Genomic DNA, 26,360 nt, shown 5'->3' with positions numbered 1-26,360 from the left:
CTGCAGGCCACTCCCTGCCTGGGCTAAGAAGAAGATTTGGGTTCCGCAACAAGGGCCACGGCATCTTCAGCAGCCTGCAACACCCTAAGGTGCAGTGGCTGCTTGGAAACCTCCCTCCCGGATGCCAATGTGAGACTTGAGGTAGCACCGATGACAGTAAAAAGATGCTGAGATAGGAGAGAACGTGGCACTAGCATTTAATAAAGGCCTCTGCGTCCCAGACACAAACAGAATCTCATCGTGCCACTCCCGTCTTGGGAGTTGGTGCACCCATTCTACAGAAGGGAATCTGAGGCCCACGGGAGATGCTCCTGCTGCAAAGGAGAAAGCTGAAATCTCAAAGCCCCTGCCGAGCTTGTGCTCTAATCTATACTGTGCTGCGCTGTGAGCACCTGTGGAAAATGCTTCCAGAACCACCCCAGTGTGGCCTAGCCCTTGCCAGCCCAGTGGGGCCAGGACATTAGGAGGGGGCTCAGCTGAGCCAGTGGGAGCTGGGTGTGAGCTCCCCCTCCCTCCTGTGTGCTGCCTGATCCTCACTCCTCAGGCGGAGAGGTTACTGGAGAAGACTCCAGGTTTTGGGGTCTGCCTTATCCCTTGTCACCAGGAGTCTGTTTTTCTGAGTGACTTGCCAGCTCTCCCTAGGCTGGCCATCCTCACAGTGGCTCTGAAAGCAGCGGGAGAGGCAGCTGAGGGATCCTAGCTGATCGGGAGTCCAGGTGAAAACAGGCTAGAGGCTGCGTCGATGGGAGGCTGGCATGTCACAAGTCTGAATGCGGAGCAGGGGAGGGGGCCAGGCAGGCAGGATTGTAGTTGGGCTGTTTGGTTGATGAAGGGGGTCAGCGTAGGCATGTGTCATCATCGAGGTAGGCAGGGAAGGGGAGGGCTGTGCGTGGGGGAAGGATATATATGCTGGTGTGGCTGACACAGAGGAACAAGCCTCACATCTGAGAGAACCCTGTGACGGACAGCGTCAGGTAGGCAATGCATGTGGCCCCAGCAACCAGCCCGGCCCGGCACTATCTGCCCGGAGCCTCTCCGGAGAGCAGGGCAGTCAGGGCAGCTCCTCCACCCCTGTCTTTTGTCCACTGTGGCTGCTTGCTGGCCTCTTGTGAGATTGTGGCTTCATTCATCTTCTTCTCACTGTTCCGATGGTGGAGAAGGGGGAGGGCTGAGGGCTGGCTAGTCTCAAAGAGAAATGCGAAAGAAAACTGAACTTGGAAATGAGGAAAAGTTTTGCTTTCCCAGTTGTGGCCGCTACTGGGTGACAGATACATACGGAAGAGGTAGCTACGGGAGAGAGGGCAGACACTGGGAGGGGGCTTGCCATTCAGAGGAGCCCTGGGAAGACCCTGGAGCACACCTTATGTCGGGTTTTCGTTCTGTGGCTTCCTGCCCTTTGTGCAAACTGTTGTCTGGTGTCATTGACTCTGATGTCATTCTGGTTCTCTTACACCTTAACGGAAATTGTCAATAATGTGGGGAAAGACAGATCCAAAGGCTGAGCTTCACCTGAGTCCATAGCTGAATGCAGTCAGTCGCCGGCAGGGTGATTTTCGTGGTCGTTTTTTTAAGGCTTGACCTTGGTCCTCTGGATCCTGGGTTGTTCCGAGGGATCCTTTCTTCCTTGACATCTTTCTCCCCACTGCTCGTCTGTCCAACCTAAAAGGTCTCTGCCCAGATTGCATGGAACTCTCTCCCAGGTCAGGGAATCTGAACTAGCACTGCTCTCTCCTCCTCCTCCTCCTCCTCCTCCTCCTCCTCCTCCTTCTCTCTTTGTGCGTTTCTTTCCCCTCCCTTCTCTACTCATCCCCTTCTCTCCCCCATCTCCTTTTGAACTCAGAGAAGTTCGGGGGTAGGGGGGGATTTCAAGTAAGGCAGGATGATTCGGAAAAGGGGGCTATTTAAAGCATGCTGCTTTGGACTTGAATACCCCAAGCCTGGGCTTAAACATCTGTGTTTAGCTTCCTCCAGCAGCTCATAATTGCCCCAATTATAACCAATAACATTGTTCAGCAGACTAACAAAAGCTGAGCTCCACACGGCATTTGCCAGCAAGCCCAAACGAGAGTTTTCATCTCAGAGGGAGAAAAGTAACTGCCCGGCTTCATATCAAAACCTCCCAAAGAGAACGCTATGATTTCTCGCTGCCTGTGGGTGGATGCTGCACACACCCCTCCTTTTTCTCATTTGTGAAGCCTAGCAGGGAGATATTCTACAAGCTTCCATCAGTGCCATGATACCTTCACAGAAAGGATTCCTATTCCTCGGGCTTGCTGAGTCTTCTGCGGAGGAAACTGCCCCAGACATCAGCTGAGTCAAGGATACAGCCCCACTTCTCCAGGTGACCCCCAAGCGCTGTCTGTGGAAGGTGCTCTGGTGTAGCTGAGGGTCATCCTCTTCAGGAGTGGCTGCCGCTTGCCTTATCAACTGAAGTCTGAGGGCACTTAGGGCTGCAGAAAACTCAGCAGGTTTTGCATTGCCGGTGAAGGGAGTAATTGCAGGATTAGACGTGAGCCGAGCCCGAGAATGGAGCTGTCACCAAGCAATTCCGTCTTCAATCAATCAGGTATTTATCAGCTACACCCCACCAGGCAAGGGAGGCATGGGGCTCTATAGACTCAGCAGAGATGCTAATAACAGCACTTTATTTGTGCAATGATTTACGCGCTTCACACCCATTATCTCCAGCAACAACCCTGGAAGGCTAAAAAAAAAAAAAAAAAAAAAAAAATTCTTTATCTCAAGAGTTGCAGGAACAGGACCCAGTGCAGCCAGCGCAGCCCAGAGGAGCTGTCCCAGGTCTGATGCTCGCTCCCCTTAAGATCTGTAGAGCTTGTAAACTACTAGCAGGCACACATCACAGACAGATAGGAAGCAGTTCAAGATAATGGGATAACACAGGGCTGGGTGCGATCAGTCCTACACTTGAGGTCCAGAGAGTCAAAGCTGGAGGAATTTAGGGTACATCCCCCGGTAACTGATGCAGGTGGGAAGAGAGGTAGAATTCGGATGGGAGAGGTGGAATTCGGATGGATCCAGGGTTTGAAGGCAGCTAGGACAAAAGCCCAAAGGAAAGGCAAAGGAATTGATCTTTCTTGAAATCAGGGATGGCGTGCAGTAAGCTAAACTTGGCTATATACTTATTTTATCACACACACACACACACACACACACACACACACACACACACACACACACACACACACACACACACACACGGTAACGACAGGTTTAATCCTGTATTGTTCGGTCCTATATTGTGTACTTACAATGAAATGCTTCGAAGACCCGTCCTTCCTCCCCCCGCCCGCTCCCGACTCCTCCACTCACACAGACGATAAGGAAATGTTTAAGTTTCCTGTGCGCTGGGTCATCAGCTGTTTTAGGAACAAAAGAATACATCTCAGAAATGAGCATCATCATGACATCGGCTTTTGGGGGGCTTGAGTTCCTGAGAACAAAGGGATCTTTGAAACAGTTCTGTTTCGATGCCTTCATCTGCTCCCACCGTCTCAAATAGATCTTACATTTTTAACCACAAACTCTAGCTGTGATATTTGGGGCACACCAATTTGAGGGAGCAGAGGGACAGAAGTTGATTTTCTGAGCATCATAACCCTCGAAAGGTTACACCCACTTTGATCCTCAACTTCCCATGGTCCTGGGTCTGTCAAAATCCTGGCGGCTGCCTAGGCACTGCAGCAGCATAGACCAGCCAGGTAGGAGAAGCTGGGCTTGCCTCCCTGCCAAGCAGACAAGGCTCTGCAGCCTGCAGTGTCACAACCAGCCTCTCTCCTCCTCCTGCTGGTCCTGTGATCTTCCCCCGTCCTGTCACCCCATTCATCCTTTCATTCATCCAGCTGAGAACGTGCGTGGGGTTCCTGAGAGGAGCAGCACACGCACGTGCCTGTAGCACAGAGCTGCCAGTCACCAGCTTTCTCCCAACTCACCATCAAATGTGAACGGGCCCAGACCAGTGGTCTCCAAAGGGGCTTACCTACCCAGATACCTACTAGGCTACTAGAAACTGAGATGTTAAATTGGTTTTTATCTTAGCACAACACACACACACACACACACAAGCACTCACTCACACACACACACACATACTCTCTCACACACACACACAAGCACTCACTCACACACACACACAAGCACTCACACACACAAGCACTCACTCTCACACACACACACGCACATACACACAAGCACTCACACACACAAGCACTCACTCACACACACACACACACATACTCTCACACACACACATACACACACAAGCACTCACACACACACAAGCACTCACACACACACACATACACATACACACAAGCACTCACTCACACACACACACAAGCACACACACACAAGCACTCACACACACAAGTACTCACTCACACACACACACATACACACACACACACACACACACACACACACACAAGCACATTTCCTCTGCAGGCACATGTTGAAGCTAGAGAACTACACCAAGTGTCCTTCCTCCTCTACTGCCCCCCACCGTGTTTACTCGAGCAGAATCTCTCACCAAATCTCGGGGGCTCAGGGTTTAGTTAGGGTGACTGACAAGCAAGGCAGCAGGACCTGCTTGTCTCTGTCCCCAGTCTCAGCACTGGGGTTACAGGCACACAATACCACTCCTGGTTTTTTAACATGGCTTCTGCGGGATCCAAGCTCAGGCATTCATGTTGTGTAACAAGCATTTTATAGACTGAACCATCTCCCCATCCCCTAAATCTTATCTTTCTTAATTTCTCCATTAGTGGATTTTATAATATATGGAACATGATTTGAAGAGGTTAGGAATGTATGTTCAAAACTAATTGTAAGAGTAACTGTGGTTAATGACAACTTATTCTTCACTTCAAAATAGCCAGGGTAGAGGACTTAGAACATTTGCTACTCAAAAGAATGATAAATGCTCAAGGCAATGGATGGGCTGACTGCCCCAATCTGATTGTTACACAGTGCACACAGTGTGGAAATAACACACCATACCTCCATGAACATGTATACCCATGTCAATTAAAGCTCTCTTTAAAACTGGTTGTTAGAACTACAAAATTAAAGAAGTTGTAAGATTCTATGAGTCTAGATTCGTCATTATCTTCCTATCTGGGTTTTCTGATTATTTTTAAAAGAACGTAGAGTGCCTTTTATAAATGTAAATAAAAACTTTTAAAAGTCCATTCAGAACTACCTTGACAATGATATGGCAGCATTTGCCAGAATCGGGAAGGAGAGCATTAAAAGCATTCCCTTCCAATGTGAGACAGCCAAAGGGACATGTGCCTGGCTTCCTTCCTGGCCCTCTGTGAAACCCAGTGATCTTCATGACCTTCGCCTGGGGCTGTCTGAAGCCAATGCCAGGATGACTCCTCTCCTTCCCTCCTTCTCTCTTGCTTCTCTTACTGGTAGAGGGCAATCCTGGCCATTCATACAATCAAAGGATACTGAACCATCTCACAAAACGGCCTGTCTTTATGAACAGAGAAATCCAGAGCCAGGAAAAGAAAGTGCTGTACCCAGGATCCCACAAGTAACAACAGAACCAGACCTAGAACCCAGGACCTTGTTGCTAAGCACGGGGCCCCTTCTCATTCACAGCTCTACCGAGGCACCCTTGATCCACGTAGGTAGCTAGGTGCTTTGTGCCCTGACTCCTGAGCCCTTCCTTTCTCTCTGGGTAGAAATGGAGAGCAGGGGAGAAACCTTTTAAGAGTAACAGTATAGCTGGGCCTTTAATCCCAGCACTTGGGAGGGACAGGCAGGTGATCTCTAAATTTGAGGCCAGCCTGGTCTACAAAGTGAATTCTAAGATAACCAGAGCTACACAGAGGAACAACAGCAACAAAGGAGAACAATTGAATAATTGTATCCATCAAAGAAAAGAAAGCAAGCTGTCTCCCTGGGTAAGAGAAAGCTGTGCACTATATGGAAGTTTTAGCTGCTGGGCTCTGAGAAAGCCCATGATTCTTTGGTGTGTCCACTAGAGTATGAGGGTGGGGCTCCTTCCTCCTAGAAGCACATAAAGCCACTTTCTGTTCACCAATGACATGTATAGAATACTGTTCTTTACAGGTTATACATGACCTTTATGTTCATCTATAACCCTGTAATCTGGAGGCAATTTAATATACCTTTCTGGGGTAAATGCAAGTTCCTAGGAGTTAAGCAGTTTGCCTAATTAATAAAAACAGAATCCTGCCTGTGATGGGTCAGAGAACCAGGATGTGAGGAAAGCCCTGTATTCTCCCAATGATTTGTAGCTGGTTGACTGTGAATATCTCTTGGTGAATCAGGGACAGGGACTGAGCTAGTCCTCCAAATGAATTCACATGAAGACAGATCATCAGAGGTACCCTCAAAATATAAGCGTGGGGTGTGGGGTTCAATACCAGCTCTGCCACTGCAGTACATCTCTCCCAGCCTCAGTATTCTCATCTGTAAAGTGGAGCTGGCAGCACTTAGCCCACAAGACAAAAATCTTATAAAGCCATTGGCTCTCAATGTCTTTCAGTCATGGGGATTCCTTCCCAACAACGTATCACAGTTCGCTGTCCATTTCAAAGCCACAAACCTTGTATAGAGTTTAAGGGAAGTCAGAACACAGGTTAAAATAGTACTGAGTTTAAGTACTAACTCTGCTGTTCATCATCTGGGTCATCTTAGGCAAATTGCTTAACCTTTGGGGACTGATATTTATCCCAGAAAGGAGGGCAAAATTACTCCCTCAGGTGATAGAGTTGTAGATGAAAGTCAATATCATCTTTTAATTGTTTCTAACTAAATAACAATATTCCTATGTGTCACTGATGGAAAGAGAGCCCTCTTCCCTCCTTCACCAACACAGACTTTCCCCTAGCTTAGAGTCTCCATTCAGCTCACATTGCAGATGTCTTCATCCAATAGAAAAGAAGCTAATTGTCCTCCAAGGCAAAAGAATACAAAAGTAGATTAATACTAAATCACAGTGGTGTCTTATCTTTATAAACAGCAAGATACAATCAAATTTATAAGGTGCCATTACCTAAATAAAAGGTAATTAAACCTTTCTTTATTCAATACAAAATGGCCTGATTATAGGATTGCCACACTGAATGGCTAATTGCTCTGGGCTCATTTACAAAATGGAAGCCATTAAAAACTCAAAACATCCTCAGGTATACCGTGCTTCCCGATGGCCAATCATATTTCTGGCTAATAAACAACTGGAGGGAGTCATCTTCAAATGAAGAGAGATTCATCATCTTCACCTTGCAGTCGAGAAGACTGAGGCTCTGGAAAGTGAAATAAGTTGCCCCAGGTCACACAGTTACAAGGTGTAAGCACAAGTGTGACTCCAGAGTTATCTAACTACTCCGTTCCCGTCTCCTGGACACCAGAGTATGTGCACAGCTCCAAACCAGCACACAGATGGAGTTCAGGCTTCTTTTGTTTGTTGTGGTTGTGTGTGGGGGGGGTGGTGATTGTATGTATTGTGTATATACACATGTGTTTGAGTGTGTATGTATGTATATGTGTGTGTGAGTGTGTGTGCGCACTGTGTGTATGAGTGTATGTGTGCACTGTATGTATGAGTGTATATGTAGGTGTGTGAGCTTGTGTGTGAGTGTAGGTGTCTGTGATTTTGTGTAGGTGTATACACACATGTGTGTATGTGTGTATGTGTGCACTGTGTGTATGGGTGTATATGTAGGTGTGTGAGCTTGTGTGTGAGTGTAGGTGTTTGTGATTGTGTGTAGGTGTATATACACATGTGTGTATGTGTGTATGCATGACGTATACACAAGTATGTATATGTGTGTAGGTGTATGTACACATGAGTATGTGTATCTGTGTATGTGTCTGTGTAGGTGTGTGAGTATATGTGCGTATAGGTGGGTGTGATTGTGTGTATGTGTATAGGTGTATTATGTATGTGTGTGCATGTATAAATGTGTCCACATAAGTGTGTGTGTGTGTGTGTCTGTATAGATATTTGTGTGGTTGTGTGTATGTGTGTAAATGTGTGTGTTCTCCTGAGTGTGAGTATGTGTGTTTATGTGTGCATGTCTGTATATGTGTGTGTATGTGTGTAGGTATGTGTAGAGGTATGTATGCACATATGTGTGTGTGTGCGAGTGTGTGTGGACTTTTTGACAGAGTACCATCTTACTCTGTAGTCAGACTGACCTCAGATTTATAATAATCCTCCTTCTTCAGCTTCCTAAGTGCTAGGATTACAGATATGTACCACTGGGCCAGACATATTGTTAAGACTTCTTAAGAATTAGAAAACTTTGGAATCAGGGATAAAGCTCAGTTGGTGGGTGCTTTCATAACATGCGCAAGGCCCTGGGTTCTATCCCCAGTACCATGTAAACTGGATGTAGTGCCACGCGCCGATGATCCCAGCATCTACAAGCTGGAGTTAGAAGGGTCAAAAGTTCAAGGTCATCCTCATAGCGAGTTCAAGGCCAACTTAAGCTAAATGACTCAGTGTCTCAAAAATAAAATAAATCAATACTTTAAAAAATATAAAACTTCACACTGGGCAATGGTGGCTCACACCTTTAATCCCAGCACTTGGGAGGCAGAGGCAGGCAGATCTCTACGAGTCTGAGGCTAGCCTGATCTACAGAGTGAGTGCCAGGACAGCCAGGGCTACATAGAGAAACCCTGTCTCAGAATAACAAATAAAAAAAAATTAAAACTTGTACTAAGCTTTCTATCTTTAATATAATTTTATACAGCATACAACTAGACTGAGTATCATGAGAGTACAAGAGAACAAGATATCTAATTTGTGATGTATATCCATAGGTTTTTGCACATTTGTTTGTATTGATTATCCTGACAAATATAGTGAACCACCCACCCATGAGATGAAATCCCATGGTCATGCCTAGCTTGTGGCCTCTTGGACTTGCAGAAGGGAATGAATACCATCTGTATGGAAGGATTTCATTTAGGAGCTGGAGCTGTTTGTTAAATTGGAAGGTAGAAGGGGAAGGTTACACCTATTTGTGATCCCAGACAGATGAGACCCAGGCAGGAAGAATGGGAGTTGGAAGCCAACCAGGGTTGCGTAGGTACTGTGTACAAATAAATATACTATTCTTACTATGTAATAATAGTATGTGATGCTTACTATATAAGAAGAGCTAGGTACTAATCTTACATAGAATGTCTCGGGAAGGAGGAGGCATTTGTACACTCAGAAGGCAGAGGCGGGAGGGTCTCTGGGAATCTGAGGCCAGCCTTGTTGACAAAGTAAGCTCCAAGCCAGTCAAAGCTACTTAACAAGATCCTGGTTGGGGGGGGGGGTAGCAGCGAGGCCATAAAGTACAGACCGGAGGAGGGCCTGACTCAACTGAAGTCAATCTGCTAAGTTCTCACCAAAAGACAACCCCAAAGGGCTTGTGCTTTACCCATGGCTCGCAGCAGAGGCTAACTGTCCCAGGACCGCACCCCTAAATTCCATTTACTCCAAATTGAAAATGACAACCATCAGTCAAAATGCCAATGCGTCTCTCGCATCAGGAGGCTGATGAAGTCCTTGGGTGTCCTCCTCAGCAGGAGCTTTTCATTGTGTCTGTCACAGCTTATCAACTGGGCAAAGAGATGCCTTAAACATCCCAGGCAGGATCTATAGGAAATGGCCCTTACCCTTCCTTCTGTGACATATGGCCACTGCCATCGTGTGGTGATAAAGGGAACAGCTGTGCTGCTCTGAACAGATCCTACGAAAACGTTTCCTAAGTAGAAATACAAACCCTGAACTGCTGTGAGTGAGACACAGAAGAAATTATCCGATAATGAGAAAATCATAAAGGCCTGTTTAAGAGTGCCTTGTATCCTAGAACATTTATTTTATATAATATCTATTGAGTTGCATTTTTCCGCGAAAAAAAAAATATTCCTGTTGCTGGTCTAATAACTCCTACTTAGCCCTCACAGACTTAGCACGGGACACAACTCCAGCCATGACCATTTGTGACCAGTCCTCTAACAGACATGCATCAGAGTGTCTGCTAAAGATGATGCCTTACCTTACCGGGAGGATGTAGCATCCTCTCCTCCCTGCTCAAACAGAATGACTTGCTAATAAAGCCTTTGTGGGGAGTGACAGTCCTGGGGCAACTTGTGTGCCGTGAGCACACTGGACTCCCAATGAGATTCCAGAACATTTCTCAGTCCTGCATTTACAGAGAAAAATGAAGATCTCCTGAGATCTCCCAATGGCTTTTGTCAATCGTTTTTATTGAGCTGATCCTAAAGTTTGTGTCCAAGCCTCGGTACCTGGCAGACAGAGAGGATGATAGAACCAGACCTCTGTCCTCCAGTCAGTGGGAGGAACAGACACAGAAGTGCACGGTTATAATTGGTTGATTACTAAGGGTAGAGATGAAACAGAGAGAATATACTAGCATCACAAAGTGAGAGCTATGCTTTAGCTTTCTTTTTATAAAGCATTTGTTTTACGTTAGGTGCTGTTTTAATTGCTTACCAACATGAACCCATCGATGCTGATATGTTATAGATCCTAAGATCCTTCCCATTTTCACAATGAGGAACTCAGAGACTGCATACAGCCGGCAAGTTACAGAATCAATGAGCTGAAGCCAGGACTCCTTTCCCAAGACGATCAGATAAGAAAACTCACATTACACAACTCTCGGGGCCATTCCATTTGGCCCATTTTACAGCTGGGATCCCTGAGCCACATTTATTTTCCCATGGTAATACATTGCCTTGGGATGCTCAGGAGTAGCAAACACTGGCCTAGCTCAAGCCAGTCTAGTGATGGCTTTCTGAAGAGGGGCATTACTAATGCGGTGATACAGTATTCTGACAGAGGAAACAGCGACAAGATATAGAAACATCAGGAACCTGATACAGGTGAGAGCTAGGCTCACTGAATCTGGAATACCAGCTACCAGAGGAGTGACAGGATGAAGCAGGGGCCAGTGGCCAGCCAAGTCCTTGGAACATCCGACAGCCACAGGCATCATAGAATTATTTTAAGAATGAAGTGATATCATCCAACGGCTTGGAGGGAGGCCAGATCATTAGGTAGACTAATTAGGAGACTATTACAATAATAAGTCAATAAATCTCAACTAGACACTAGCTGTTGGGTTAGAGAAGGAAAATTTTGCATTGGAGAGACACTCATGAGCACAGATGAGCGCTTTATTATTAGCTCAAGACTCATCTCATCTTCTGAAGGTTAGAGCACAAGTCTCCGAGAAGAGCAGAGAAGACCTGTTCCATCTGGACCAGCCCTCCTCAGCAGGTGTTAACCTTGAGGAGTGTGGGCAGGCTGCCTGTCTGCTCGCTGTCCTCACAGGCTATGATCCCTGTGATCATCTGATCACAGGCTATGGGTTCCCTGTTACCAATGTTAGTTTTTATACCCACTTTAAATGGTCACTTACTGAGATCCTGGACAGTTACTCGGTTGTGCTTGCCTGGTATGAATGAAGCCCTGGGTTTGACACCTAACACTGTAAACTGGGCTTAGTGATATACACTATAACCCCAATGCTTGGGAGGTCTGAATAGAAGAATCAGAAGTTCAAGGTTATTTTCAGCTACATAGTGAGTCTAAGGACAGCCTGGGCTACATGAGACTCAGTTTCAAACAAACAACAATCTACTGAACACCCTTCTAATTAGAACCCCCTATGTCCAAAACAGTTCTTGGTACACAAGAGCCAAGTGGTCTTCCAATATGGCTCCTTGGTAGCTTCTGTTGCATGCCCCTTCCTGACTCCTGTTGACTGCTTCCATTCGCCTCTCAGATGCAGTCACACAGACAAGTCACCTAGGAATACTGCTAACGACACAGGTCCTGCTATGGCGGTGGTGGGTAGGGCCCAAGATGATACACTTCTCAGAAGATCCCAGCAGACAGCATTTAAAAGGCAAACCTCCCCAAAGTGAAACAGTGGATGGAGCTTGGGGACGACGCTTATGGAGGAATAGGAGGAAGGGGACAGGAACTCCACAGGAAGACCAACAGAGTCAACTAACCTGAATCCTTGGGGCTGTCAGAGTCTGGACCATCAACCAAAGAACATACATGACTGGACCTAGCCCTCCCCGCACATATGTAGCAGATGTGTAGCTTGGTCTTCATGTGGAGTGGGGGCTGTCCCAAAAGCTGTCGCCTGTACGTGGGCTATGTTCTTCTAGATGGGCTGCCTTGTCTGGCCTCTGTGGGAGAGGAAGTGTCTAGTCGCAGAAACTTGAAGTGCCAGGGTGGGGGGAATACCCAAGGAGATTCCCTCCCACTCATAGGAGAAGGGAAGGAGGGATGGGGGAAGGATTGGGGGGGGTGACTTGGAGGGAGCGATGAGCAGAATGTAAAGTGAATAAGTAAATAAATGTAAATTTTAAAAGAAAATGGCAAACCTCAAAGATTTCTCAGAATCACGTCAAAAAAGCAGTGAAAGCCAGTTGTTGTTGTTCTCTATGCAGAAAGGTTACAAACAGTAAAATGCACAAACTCTAAATCTATAATTTGATGCATATTGGAAAATATATCCATCCCTGTGGCCCCATTAAATAAGGTCAATATTTCTAGAAAGTTTCCACTCAACCTTCACTTCTGTTGAAGCATTGAAAACAGTAGTTTTTTATTCTCTATGCAGAAAAGTTACATACAGCAAAATTCAGATTCTACATCTATAATTTGATGGATTTGGAAAAAATATACATACCCCTTTGGCCCTGGTTTAAAAAACAGTCAATATTTCTAGAAAGTTTCTAGATTTCTGTTGCTATGAAAAAAATACCCTGGCACACACACACACACACACACACACACACACACACACACACACCTCAGAGGGCTGGAGAGTTATTTCGGTGGTTAAGGTCACTTGCTACTCTTTGGTTCTCAGCACCCACATCAGAGAGCTCACAACTGCCTGTAATTCTAGCTCCAGGAGGTCCACTGCCCCTTCTTGCCTCTGAAGGCACCACACACTCAGAGACACATACACATAGATTAAAAAAAATAAATTTTATTTTTAAAAACAACTTCTTTAAGCTTACAATTCCAAGCTAATCTATCCATAGAAGCAAAGCACAGTTGCAAGGACTTGCCACGGCTCATCACACATCCTATTCAGTCTAGGACAGGGGGAGACAAACACAACCTTGCTTACTTGCTGGCTCTCAGTTGGGTTTCTCATCTCTTATGCTGTTCAAGGCCTCCTGCCCAGGGAATGGCACTGCCCACAGTGGGATGGCTCTTCCTACATCAATTAATAATCAAGGCAATCCCACAGACACGCTCCCAGACCAACCTGAGCCAGACAATCCCTCATTAAGACTCTTCCCAAGAGACTTTAGGTGTCAAGTTAACAGTAAAGACTTGTTTCCTATTCCTCCTTCCACTGAAGCATGCAAGATGGTTCAACCCAAAATGACATAGTCCAAAGGAAGTAGTTTTCTGACTCAAGAGGTTTGACCCAGGGGTGTTGTTAGTCAGGGGTGTTGTTAATCTGCATTTCTATAAATCTCATGCATGAAGTGTCAAGGTGAGCATCCTACCCCTGTATTCAGGAAGCTAGCTTTCATCTTAATTGTTGACTGCTATAACAAAATGCCCTAGACTGAATAGTTTATAAACAACAGGAATTCATTCCTCAAGATTATAGAAACCAGGAAATCAAATGCCAAGATACAAGCATCTTTATTGCCAAGTGAGGCCTGTTCCCTAATTCACAGACAGTACCTCAAGGGCTAATTATCTCCCCAAGGAGCCCACCTTCTACTGTCACCATCCTGGGGGACAGGGCTCTAGGTTCTTTCCTGTCCTCATCGCTGCTACCAAACAGCAGACAGAAACAACTTCCAGGAGGAATTGTTTATTCAGTTCATAGCTTCAGAGCAGTTCAATCTTGAGGAGACCATCAAGGCAAGGGAAGTTCTTCCTGGCAAATCAAAAGCAGAAAAAAGGAGGCATGTGGGGTAAGAAACAGGGGTGATGTGACCTATTTCTTCTAAGGAGACCCCCACCTTCACTGCTTCCCAACAATGTTACCATCTTATGCATTTACAAAGGGATTATTAGCCTATTCATTTTGTCCGCACCCTCGTGGTCTCATTGGTGCTGTAGATGGCATTACAGATGAACCAGAGGAGTGATTTATTAATATTCCACATGGTGTGTGTGTGTGTGTGTGTGTGTGTGTGTGTGTGTGTGTGTGTGTTCATAGCATATTGTGTATGTGTATGCATAATGTGTGTATGTGTGTACAATGTGTGAGTTGTATATGCACAGTGTGTGTGCATGTCTGTGCATAGTGTGTAGGTATATATGTATATGTGTGTGTGTGCATAATGCAGCGCTATATATTGCATAGTGTGCATGGGTGTGTGCTGATCATGTCTATAGAGCCCCAATGCTGACTTCAGATATATTCCTCAATCACGAACTAGACTATATACAGAGAAGTAGGTCCTCTTCCTTAGAGCTGGAGTTCACCGATTCAACCAATTCTTTGTCCACCTTGCTCTGTTGATTCCCTATCTCTGCCTCCCACGGCATTGGGAGTGCCATGGGTCCACACAGTGTTTTCAGGTGCCTGAGATGTGAACTCCGATCTCGCTTGGATAGCAAGGACTTTACCCTCTGAACCATTTCCCGACCTCCTCCTACTTGTTTTTAATCCTTTCAAGCTGTCTTCTGAGGTCAACCATCAAAAATTCCAGCATACGCCTTCTGAGAAGACACGGACATTTAAATTATAGCAGTAACTCCATTCTGAAGTGGGTAACAGACAGGGAACACACGGACACTTCCTAGGATAGAGAATTGAGGGACAAGCGTTCCCAACCAGGCCAGAGAGGCTTGAGAGGGTGAGAGGAAGGGTTTCAGTCGTTCATTCACCTGTCTCTCCCTCCTGAGAAATGGGGTGAGAGATGGGTACCGCCACACTCAGCTACTTGTCTGCACTTTGCAATCCTTACAGATCACACATTTCAGCTTCCAAATGAAGACACATGCCCTACACACAGCCCTGTGGTAAGGTGTGTACCATTCTTATGGCTATGGAAACTGAGGTTTGAAGACGTTGACCTAAAGGCACACCTTGGTCAGCTAGGACGCAATGCCTCTGGCCTCCAGGAAAGCTGTTTCCCACTCAACAGCTGCCCCTGGAACAGCAGAGACCAGCCAAGTAGCAGGAACCACGAGTGCTCTCCCAGAATGCAGACCATGCATAGCTTATGAATGAGAGCAGACTTGAATGGCAGGAACCAGGCCACCAGCACCCTCTACTATTCCTTCGCAGGTGAACCTCAGACCTGGGGGATCTCCTCATGGAAGAAGGATGCTTGCCCCTCTGGATTGTGGTCCCCACAGCCGACTAACTCTCTCCCTAGACCGTACTAACTGGCATGTGTCCCTGTGTTGTTTCAGCCTCTCGCTTCCCACTGCTGCACCATGAAAATCCTCTTTGGTGACGTTCTGCTGCTCAGCCTGCTCTCCAGCGTGTTCAGCAGCTGTCCCAGGGACTGCCTCACCTGCCAGGAGAAGCTCCACACAGCTCCAGACAGCTTCAACTTGAAGGTAGGTCCAGAAGGTCGAGGGACTGCCCTCTTCGCTGCCCTCTCCTCCTTCTGACTCCAAAGCAAACCCTATGTGAGACACTTCAAGTCTCTCCCAGAGGTCCTACGGCTTGAGCAGTGTCATGTGACCAAGAGGAAACAGGTGGAGCTGAGCTACATCTTCCTACTATGACCCCTGTGGTCCTCCCCCTTTATTACCAGGTCCCTGTGATCTTCCCTCCCTAGCACCAGATTCCTCTGGTCCTCCTTCTCTGCCACCAGACCCCTGTGTTCCTTTGATGTATACCACCAGATTCCTGATGTGCTCCCTCTCTATCTCCCAATAAATATCCCCTCATGATGCCCTTGTCCCAGTGTTAATGCATAACACGTGTGTTATATATAAGGAAAATTTAAATCTTCTTCAACCCCATGTATTAGTTACTTTTCTCTTTGCTGTGACAAAAATCCTTGATACATAAGGGTTTATTTCAGCTCACAATTCGGGGGCACAGTCTATCCTGAAGGAGAGAGCCTGGAGGCAAGGACTTGAGGCCTTTGGTCCCGTTGGGTCTGCAGTCGGGGAGCAGAGAGAGAGATGGGTACTGAGGCTCTGCTTGCTTTAGTCAGTCTTGGACTACAGCTCTTGGGATGGCACTCCCCACACTGAGGGTGGGACTCTCATCCTCAGTAAAACCTGCCTCAACTGTGTCTCCTACACGATTATTCTAAACCCTTCAGGATGGCAATGAAGATCAGCTATTATAGTGCAGCAATCCAAGAGACTCTTACTTTTTCTTACTTTCCGTAGGTCTCAGAATTAATATTCTCATGTTATTACACACTATTTTAAGTGATTTCTTTCTGTGAATATATAACGTATTCTCCATCTTTTGAGCATGCATATTGTCATCCATCTCTTATAGCACGTATAATTCTACAACGAACATCCAAAATGCTCTCTTGTGTTTTAAATTTCCAAGTTGAAGCACAAAACATTAAATTATTATTCAATAAGTGAACTGCTCCCGTACTCCTTTAGTTTCAGTTTAGATGGCTATTCTCTCCTATGAAATCCTGTGTAATTCAATTATTTTTCCCTTTGAAGTCAGTAAAGCTGCTTTCAAGATGCTGAGTTTCAAACCTCTCAGCCTTTCAAAACAAACAAGCAATTGCTCTTCCTTAAGGCAACTGTGCAGACATGAAATCCAGGGTAGCCGGTGCCCAATACGCCTTGCTATCTCACAGCTCCAGAGAGAAATACGGCCTCAACCCCAACAGACAGGCAGTACACTCTTCCAGGCCTGGGCACAATCAGGAGGTGCAGGTCACATGATCCCTCGAAGGGATGTGTTTCTGACACTCTCATCCATCATGCTTTTCTCTAGGAATCTGTCTGTCTGTCCCATATCTCATCCTTCCAGAAGCACCTCTTGCTTCTCTTGCCTGGTTTACGGGTCTCTCCCCTCTCTATCTACCTTCCCCCAGCCTTCTCTATTAACCTTTACGTCTCTGCCCAGTCCCTAAGCAGGTGTCTGCTTCTTGCCCCGCTGTCCCTCTCCTTCTGAAGTGCCACTAAGCACCTGGCTTTCCTTTCCTACCCCAGGCTGCGGGTAACTGTCAAGGCTAGCTAGACTCCTGGCCTTCTCCCTCTTGGGTTCAAGCCCAGGTCCAGCCACTCTTGACAGCTCCCAGGGAGCCCTGCCTTTCTTTGTGCTCCTGCCGCCTTGCTCCTGCCTCTCCCTTCCCCCATCCACTAAGCCCCACTTATGCTTCATGGTCAAGGTTAAGCTTCAGCCTGTAACATTCTGGTCTCTCACAAAGGAAAAGGTAAGGTTCAAGTGGAGTTTTGATCTGAAAACACAAAGGAGAAGCATACATAGAGCTTAAAAAAATAAAAATAAATAAATTAATTAAATTAAATTAAATAAAAAAACAAAAGCAAAAAGTACAGAGGTTTCAAGGTGATCCAAACCAAGATAGAAAATTCGGGAGAGTGAGCCAAGGTCAGGACCAGTCAGAAAGAGCTGGAGAGATAGCACAGTCAGGATGACGGTCTTCACTAGACACTGTGGTACCTGGGGAATCAGGGCTGCAGCAGAGAGTTTTGGGGCTCTAGGGCCTGGCTTGTGTTTGAGAATGAGCCCCCATTGGGGTAGATTGCATGTGCCCAACCTGCCTGGATCCCAGGCCATTGCCACAGATCACACGCAGATGGGAATGGCCAGTGTGTGTAGGAAGAAAATTACCACCACCAGGGGGGGTCTCTCCCCAGTGGCTTTATTTTCAATACATATGCAGACTTTACCGCCTACTCTCACACCCCAGCTTCTTTAACCAAGCTGACCTCGAGACTGCTGAGAAAATGAAATAAGATTCTTCCTGGGTGATGATCACAGGCCGTACTTAACTCTGGTTTTTGTTTCCCATGGCTGACTGGCTGGCTGGTTCTGTCTCTGTCTCTGTTTCTGTCTCTGTCTCTCTGTCTCCCCCTGCCCTCTGGTTAAGGTATGAGATAGGTATGATATAGATATGTTTGCTGATAGATGTCCCAGCATGGAGTCCAGTATGCCCATAACATGGCTCAGACAGCCTGTCTTGTAGAAATTGTATAATTCTTAGAACATTAGGTTCCTCCTGGCACATCCTGGGCAGCTATGGTAAGGTCTTGCATTTGGGTCTTGCTGGGGGTAATGAAGAATTGGAAGCGCACATCTCTCTCTCCCTTAGCATCTCAAATCTTTGGGGTCCAGACAATACTCACTTTTCTTCCTAGAAATAAGTCAGAAAATGGATTGGTAAAAGCCTCACAGTTGGAGATAAATGCTTTGCAGTGCATGCTGGCCCCTGAGGACTGTGTTACCTGCTTGCTTTTTTTGTTTCTAGTTCATGTTCCCTTTTAACCCATTTTAAAGTAGAATGAAGTGCCAAGAGCATAAGCAATTATGTCTTGTCTTCTGTCTGCACATCTTGCCTGTGTCTGCTTGATGGGGAGATGAGGAGGGACTCACGTTCCAGCCAGGGTCACCTCCCAGTCTCTCTGCCACATTACGTAATCCTGACTCGTTCCCGACATCCTCAGGACACTTGGCTCTGGCATGGTTGGTTTTTTGTTAGACTGTAATTTTGGTCAGCAGTGACTCACATCCAAACCCAGCGCAGTGCCCTCTGGTTCCTCACCCAATTGTCAGCGGGACTCGTTCCATCTGTTCAAGTAGAAGAAACTAGACTCGCAGAGTTATTTTAGAGTCCAAGGCTAAAACAACACACTCTCAAAAAACAGTCTAGGGAGATGCTCTTCAAAGTCCTAAAATGATGCCTCCTGGCATCTCTACGTGCAGTTAGTGAGAACTCTTAGCAGATGATTAGAGCAGAAGCTCTTCTAATGGATTGCTCCTGTGCTAGTCCTTCACTGCCCCTGGTTAGTGTCTGCCTTTGAATACACAGACACACACAGACACACACACACACACACACACACACACACGTGCGCATGAATGCAGGTGCCCATGGAGGTGGGAAGAGGGTGTCAGATTCCCTGGAGCTCGAGTTCCAGGTGGCTGTGAGCCACCCATAAGTGCTAGGAACTGAAGCAGTACGCGCTCTTAACCACTGAACCATCTCTCCAGCCTCTGAATTGGTTTTATCAATTTTGCAGTAGTTAGGATTGAACCCAGGGCTCTGTGAATGACCAGGCCGATGTGCTATGGCTGAGTTACATCCCTAAATGCCTTTGACTATTTTGGCAAGACCTCCTAGAGCAAATAGCTCCTAAACATCACTCAGGAACCAAAACAACACAGTGACTGTCTTCTTTTCCCCAGAGGAGTCAACAGTCTATATGACAGGCATGGAACCCAGGCCTAGCCTCTGGCTCGGTTACACCCTCAGTCTGTGCCCTAATCTCTGATTCAGACACCCAAATGGCCCTTTGCTCAGTCTCTGTAGAAGCTCAGCTTCACAAATCAATTTGGCACCGGTCAGATTCCAGGTGCTCGTGCAAACTCTGGCTTAATATAGCAACGTCATCATCATGGCTAAGATAACGTGTCCAACTCACTTAATAAGCCACCAGTCCATCCTGGTGAAACAGCTGATAAGTACCCCAGACCAGACCATAATAAGCACTAGGCTCATATGCCCATCTGGCACTAAAAATGCTGCTGTACATCTAAGTCCCCCAGACTTGCCTCAAACCTTGTCCCAAGCCAATGGTTTGTGATGATTTGGTCAGTAACTAATTTATCTGTGAGTTGGGTCTCAGTAAAGACCATGGCATCTGGTTTGATCACAAAAATTCATTTTCTCACATGGACACAAAATCTAATTACCATCTGGAATTAGAAGCCCAGGAGTGTTCAGTTTTAGTGGCCTCTAGACTTGTCTCTTCCGCCAGTAAACCAAAGAAGCAGAGAACTGAGCAAGCACAGAGTTGAACCAAGTGCTCCCAAAGGCTGAGCTGCTCCCAGCCTCAACCTCTCGCAGGCTTCTCTGCTATGCACACCTCCCTGTGCTGCTGCTGCCTCCGGAGAACACTGTTTCAGCCGATCTGCCACCATGGACATGAGATGGGCTTTGATGCTGGCGTCTGTTCCGTGCACCAAAGGAGTTTTGCTAATGTCATCAGCCTCTACATAGCATTAGAAGACACACGTGATCTCGGTTGGTTAAGGGATCCCCTTGTAAGGATGAGAAGATGAGTTCACTCCCCAGAATCTGGGCTGGAATGATGCCCATATACGTTATGGAAATGACTTTCATACTAAATTACTTATCAGAAAGAAAATTATGATGCTTTGTTTAACTTTCTAATAAGTATTTTTGATATAATAGTTGCAATGCATTTTTTGTAATTAAACTTAGTTTGGAATGCAAAACAAAAGACAAGTAAAACAAACAAACAAACAAACCGCAGGTGGCATGTGTTTGAACTCCCAGCACTGAGAATGTAGAGACAGGAAGGCCCCTGGAATCCAATGACCAGCCAGGTTAACCTAATTAGTAAACTCCAAGCCACAGAGAGACACTTCCTAAAAGGAAATAGACAAGATTCCCAAGGAGGGTGCCCAAAGTTGTCCTTTGACCTTCATACACACATATTTTTAAAGACAAATGTCATGGCAACCAAATGTGTCCATGCACTGGTATGTCTAGAACATAAGAGAATTTAATTTACTGCCTAGCCTACTAATCACTATAAAGAGAAGACACTTACCCAGGACTCCATACATGAGTAAAACGTACTCCTAACTTTTTAGATTATGCTTCATGAAGTATCACAAATATATCTATCATTAGCAATTCTTTCCAAGGGACCAAAAGAAGATAATACAAAGATAAAGAGATAAAGTTAGAATATGGCCAGAGTGTGCAAGGATGGGAGCAGGAGGGGTCATTCCTTCAGAGGGCACACAGTGACAAAAGGCAGGGAGCTGTGCAAGGTGTAGAAGCCCTGTGTGCCTAGGGGACTGTGAAAGATGAGGAGTGAAAGTGACTTCCCTGAAATGATGGATCGTGACCTGAAAAAACACATAAGCCCTTTGTCCCCTAAGTTGCTTTTTTGCTGGGGCATTTTATTAGAGTGAAGTACACCAGTAAGACTATACCACATGAGAATTAAATCCACCTGCTGGCATCAGAGATCCAAAGGCAACAGGGAGCCAATGGATTTGACCATCCACAAAGCAAGCTTGGGCCCGGTGTCCCACCTCTAAAGTCCCCTGTTGTTTTATCCTGCCACAATGTTCATTTGGTTTCCAGCACAGGATGTCACCCTCCAAGTCACCTCATGGTTTCAGGATGACATCAGAAGGATGTGATAGCCCAAAATGCCCACATTCCAAACCAGATGCTGAAGAAAATCAAGAAAGGAGGAGAAGGGTGCTCTTTCCTGTCAAACCAGCCCCAAGTTTACTGCAAGCCCCAGCTGGCCATTTTCATTCTTGTTGCCTGCCACCTCTGACTACAGGGAGCTGGGGAAATGCACTATTAACTTCAGGAAGGGACCCATGTTATATACTAGGGAAGAGAGATGGCTCTGGGTAGACAGTGGACAACTTCTGTACCACAAGAGATCCATGGTTTGATGAGAGGCTCTTGAAACACACTTGATTACAGCGGCAAGTTCAAGGAGAAGGGAGACTTTCAATTGAGTAAAGCTCGGAACATGAGAGAGAGTCAGGTGTAAAACCAAAATGCACATAGTAAGAAAAGTTGACAGGGAGACTTCCAGGAAACCCAAACAGAGACAGGAGGGCAGGAGGATGAGGCTAAGGTTGGGATCAGCCTAAGGGTGATGGAAAGATGGTATGGTCCAGTTGCTTCTCTCCACTAGAGGATTTGGTGCTTAGGGAGGCAAACCGGCAGCAGAGAGCTCTTGGGGGCACTGCCTAGTTTGTATTTAAGCAGATACACAAGTCCAGTAGATTGTAAGTTTAGCTCCACATGCCCAACTGTGTGCATCCAGAGCGTCTTGGACATCCCTTACTATAAATGATGTACAAATAGGAATGGCTAGTATAAGTGGAATAAAAATTAATGACACGAGTTGATCTTTACATAAGGGCTTTAATTTACATCCCTCTTGTGTGTGTATACATGTGTGTAGTGTGTGCGCATGTCTGTGAACCTGCGTGCATGTCTGTCTTCCTCTACCATTCTCCACTTTGCTTTTTTGAGACAGTCTCAGTACATCCAGTGCTTGTCAACTGCTCAGAATGGCTGACTTTGGCGCTACTAGGAGCAACCCATCTCCACCCTCTCCCCCTTCCCACTGGGGTCAGAGACAAGTGCCACCATGGCCAGCTTTGATGTGGGACTCATGCTTGCACAGTGGGCACTTTACCAACCATGCCGTCTCCCCAGCTAAATAACGACCTTAAAATACATATGAAGATGTAATCCCATGCTCCCTCTGTTTCTGTAACCAGCCTGTCCTTCCCTGGTCCGGTGGGTATAAGGGTATAATTTGGAATGCCTCAATCCTGTGTTAACTTGCTGGGTTAACTAAAGATAGATTAACCGTAGCTCTGAACCCTAGTTTCTTTGTTAGTAAAATAATGGAGGAGAGTCAGAACCTCTGTCTCCAACTCTAAAACTCTACAAACTTGGGAGGTGAAGTACCATATGTAAAACTATACTGCACATGGGTTGGAGAAACGGCTCAGTGGTTGTGCTGGACAGTTCTGTGTCAACTTGACACAAGTTAGTGTCATCAGAGAGGAAAGAGCCTCTCTCTTAAGGAAATTCCTCCTCCATGAGATCCAACTCAGAGGCATTTTCTCAATTAGTGATTGGCGGGGAGGACCCAGCCCATTGTGGGTGGTGTCATCCCTGGGCTGGCGGTCCAGGGTTCTATAAGAAAGCAGACTGAGCAAGCCATAAGGAGTAAGTCAGTGAGCAGCACCCCTCCTTGGCCTCTGCATCAGCTCCTGCCTCCAGGTTCCTGGCCTGACTTCCGTCAGTGATGAACTATGATTTGCAAATGTGAACCCAATAAACCCTTTTCTCTCCAAGCTGCTTTGGTCATGGTGTTTCATCGCAGCAGTGGTAACTAAGACATCAGTCAAGTGCTTGCCACACAGACCTAAGGATTTGTATTCCATTCCCAGCACCCACAGAAAAGCCAAGCATAGAAGCACATACGTGTGATCTCAGGACTAGGGAAGCAGAGGCAGGAGGATTCCTGGGGCTTGCTGACCAGCCGGTATAGCCCAAGTGGATCAGGTCAATAAGAGACACTGTCTCAAAAAACTAAGTGGAAGGGCCTGTGAGCCATCTCATCGGGTAAAGGCGCTTCCATGCAAGCCAGTGACCTAAGTGTGGTTCCTGGAAGGCACATAAAGGTGAAGGAGACTCCATATAGTGTCCCCTGACCTCCACACTCACAACAACAACAATAAATTATTTTTAAAGAAAATTATATTAACAATTAAATGGAGAGTGATGGAGGAGGATAACTAATGTGGACCTCTGGCCTACACACACATGCACATACATCCCTATGCACGCACACACACATAAACTGCTGTGCAATACTTGAGAAATAGCACTACAGAACTTTGGACAGATATAGAGGATTCTGGGACTTAGCTCATCCCTGACATTGACCCTTCTCTCTTCCTCCTGTCTGTGTCTTTGCAGGTGTGCATCCTCCAGTGTGAAGAGAAGGTCTTCCCCCGCCCTCTCTGGACTGTATGCACCAAAGTCATGGCCAGTGGCTCTGGGCAGCTCAGCCCTGCTGACCCAGAGCTCGTGTCAGCTGCTCTTTACCAGCCGAAGGCCTCGGAGATGCAGCACCTAAAGAGAATGCCGCGTGTCAGGAGCTTGGTGCAAGCGCGAGATGCAGAGCCTGAGGCAGATGCTGAGCCTGGGGCAGATGCAGAGCCTAGCACAGATGATACTGAGGAGGTGGAGCAGAAGCAGCTGCAGAAAAGGTTTGGGGGCTTCACCGGGGCCCGGAAGTCAGCCCGGAAGTTGGCCAACCAGAAGCGGTTCAGTGAGTTTATGAGGCAGTACCTGGTCCTGAGCATGCAGTCAAGTCAACGCCGGCGCACCCTGCACCAGAATGGTAATGTGTAGCCAGAAGGAGCCCCTCCCAGCTGCACCGGCCACTGCAACCCATGAGTGAGTTGGGCACCAACTAGCAGGGGGCAACATGTGACTTCATTTACCCAGCTGTCTCAGACTTCTTCCCAGGCCTAGAAACACATTAGCCAGCCCCCAGTCTCTCTCTCTCTCTCTGTCTCTCTCTCTGTCTCTCTCTCTCTCTCTCACGCACGCACGCACGTATGCACACACGCGCGCACACACACACATTCACCACCCAATCCCTCTCCCCACATACATCTCAAGGATTCCGGCCCTTGAGAGGTTTGGTTGGTGAAGAAATTCACATCTCTGCCTCTCTACCCATTTCTCCAAGAAGCAAAGTTTTTCCCACCATTCTCCTTGAGGCTGACCACTCCCATTCAGAGACTTGTTACCATGGGGATAATAGTAGTATGTTAAGATAACTAATTCCTCTATAGCTCTCCAGGAGCTTAGTTACTATGGGGACAGTTAAGTGGACCAATTCTAACAGCCGGTTACCATAGCAACCATTCAGCTCACCTTTCCTCAGAGACTTTATCTGCAAAAGCCAATAGCCAGACCTCCTCTTAGCCATTTGCAAAAAGGCCGATTACTGCTCTACTTCAAAGACAGCTTATCCACCTCACCCTGCATTGCAAGGTGACTGGACTCCATGGAAACCATTACTATTTCCCATTTGCCCTTGCCAAAGACTTTTTGTTGAGACCCAGAGTTATGCTTTTTGCTCTCATTTCTTCCTCTAACAATTTGGTTACCCTGGCACTTTGCCAAGGAAAGACCAGTTCTTTATCATTAATGATGTCCTTGCTGAACCAGGTTTCCAGCATTTCACCTAATGGATCTAGTGAGTTATAAAATATGTACTGAGGAAGGATTTTTTTTTTTTTCTTCAGTTTTTTGCCTCTTCCCAGGATAGCATTTGTGATCTTTTCCTTTGCTTCGCTCCTACCCTCCGGTACACACACACACTCATATAAAACCTACCAGAGAATGCAGAGCAGAAACCAAATTACAGTTGGCTGACCCCAAACCCAACTCTCACCAGTGCATAACTGTGGACTGGCATTAGAAATTAACAATTCCCAGTTAGAAAAAAACCCAACTGTCAGTCAGGTCTGTGCCCCTTCATCTGCATATGCTGATGTAAACATCTCCTGAGACAGCTCAGGGGGACAGGGGGACATGGCCTTATACAAAAGCACCAGTTAGTCTGATGATATGATATTGTCCCAACAAAAGCTATTCCCTACTTCTGAGGCAGAGAAGAAACATGCATGCGGCTCCTTTTTGCTTCTTGAGCGCCCAAGGCAGCCATGTCGTTTATAATCCTCTTTTGAGGTAGAGCCATCTATATGCTAATCTTTGGTGCCCACACTCTGACATACAGCCAGCCTGCATGGCCCAAGCTCGAGGCTACTTGTCTGCAGCAAGCTTATCCCCAAAGATGGGCACCCTTACTAGGTTGTGGGGAGACGGCCGCTGCATTTGTCTTAACAGAGTGATTCATCTCTAAAGATCCCAAGTGAACTTGCACATGCTGAAGTCACAACTTCTGTTCTTGGCAAGCAGTCTATTTCTTTCAAAACCAGACCTGTCTGATATCGAGTAATAAATCTTCCAGAAGTAGCATGAATCCTTCGAAATCTTAATGGCATTCTTCAAAGGGGCTCTTAAGGGACACCAAAGCCCATATCTAATTCTAAACCACAACAATATTCTTTACAGTTTAAGATCAGTCCCATTAGCAAGAATCAATTTATTTGGAAGGAAAAAGAAAAAACCAAGCAAACTATTGGAGCCAGACAATTGGTTTTTCTGATTTTCTATTATACTTCCAGCTGAGAGGTGCTGTAACAGGGCTAATCAGCTCCTTCTCTCGGCCGCTGTGCTCAACATGCAAAGTTCTTCATGGATACATTAGCCAGCTCATTTGGGTATTATTAATGGCTGTCATGTCGCCATGTAACAGCTCTCTCTCTCTCTCTCTCTCTCTCTCTCTCTCTCTCTCTCTCTCTCTCCCTCTCTCCCTCTCTGTGCATGTCTCTCTGTGTGTTTCTGTCTCTCTCTCTCTGTGTCTGTCTCTCTCTGTGTCTCTCTGTGTGTGTCTCTTTCTGTCTCTCTGTGTGTGTCTCTTTCTGTGTCTCTGTGTGTCTCTTTCTGTCTCTGTGTCTGTCTCTCGCTGCCTGTCTCTCTGTCTCTCT

General features: G+C 46.4%; 1 protein-coding gene across 4 annotated transcripts in view; it reads left to right on the top strand.

The window, feature by feature from the left end:
• Positions 1 to 639: 639 nt before the first annotated feature.
• Pnoc (prepronociceptin) overlaps positions 640 to 26,360 on the top strand; it is a 27,381-nt gene continuing 1,660 nt past the window's right edge. The window contains exons 1-3 of one of the 4 annotated variants that reach the window (XM_021203766.1): positions 640 to 974; positions 15,440 to 15,589; positions 23,710 to 24,192. In XM_021203766.1, the coding sequence (XP_021059425.1) occupies positions 15,464 to 15,589; positions 23,710 to 24,147 (564 nt within the window). In that variant the 5' untranslated portion in view covers positions 640 to 974; positions 15,440 to 15,463 and the 3' untranslated portion in view covers positions 24,148 to 24,192. Of the gene's footprint in view, positions 975 to 2,502; positions 2,567 to 15,439; positions 15,590 to 23,709; positions 24,193 to 26,360 lie in introns of those variants that run through there. The other 3 variants (XM_029541746.1, XM_021203764.2, XM_029541747.1) reach the window with 3 other exon arrangements.

The sequence above is a fragment of the Mus pahari genome, chromosome 8 (genome assembly GCF_900095145.1).
Source record: "Mus pahari chromosome 8, PAHARI_EIJ_v1.1, whole genome shotgun sequence".
In the NCBI taxonomy this organism is placed as follows: Eukaryota; Metazoa; Chordata; class Mammalia; order Rodentia; family Muridae; genus Mus; species Mus pahari.
Note: the sequence above shows the minus strand (reverse complement) of the source record. Positions and strands in the feature narration are given on the sequence as shown.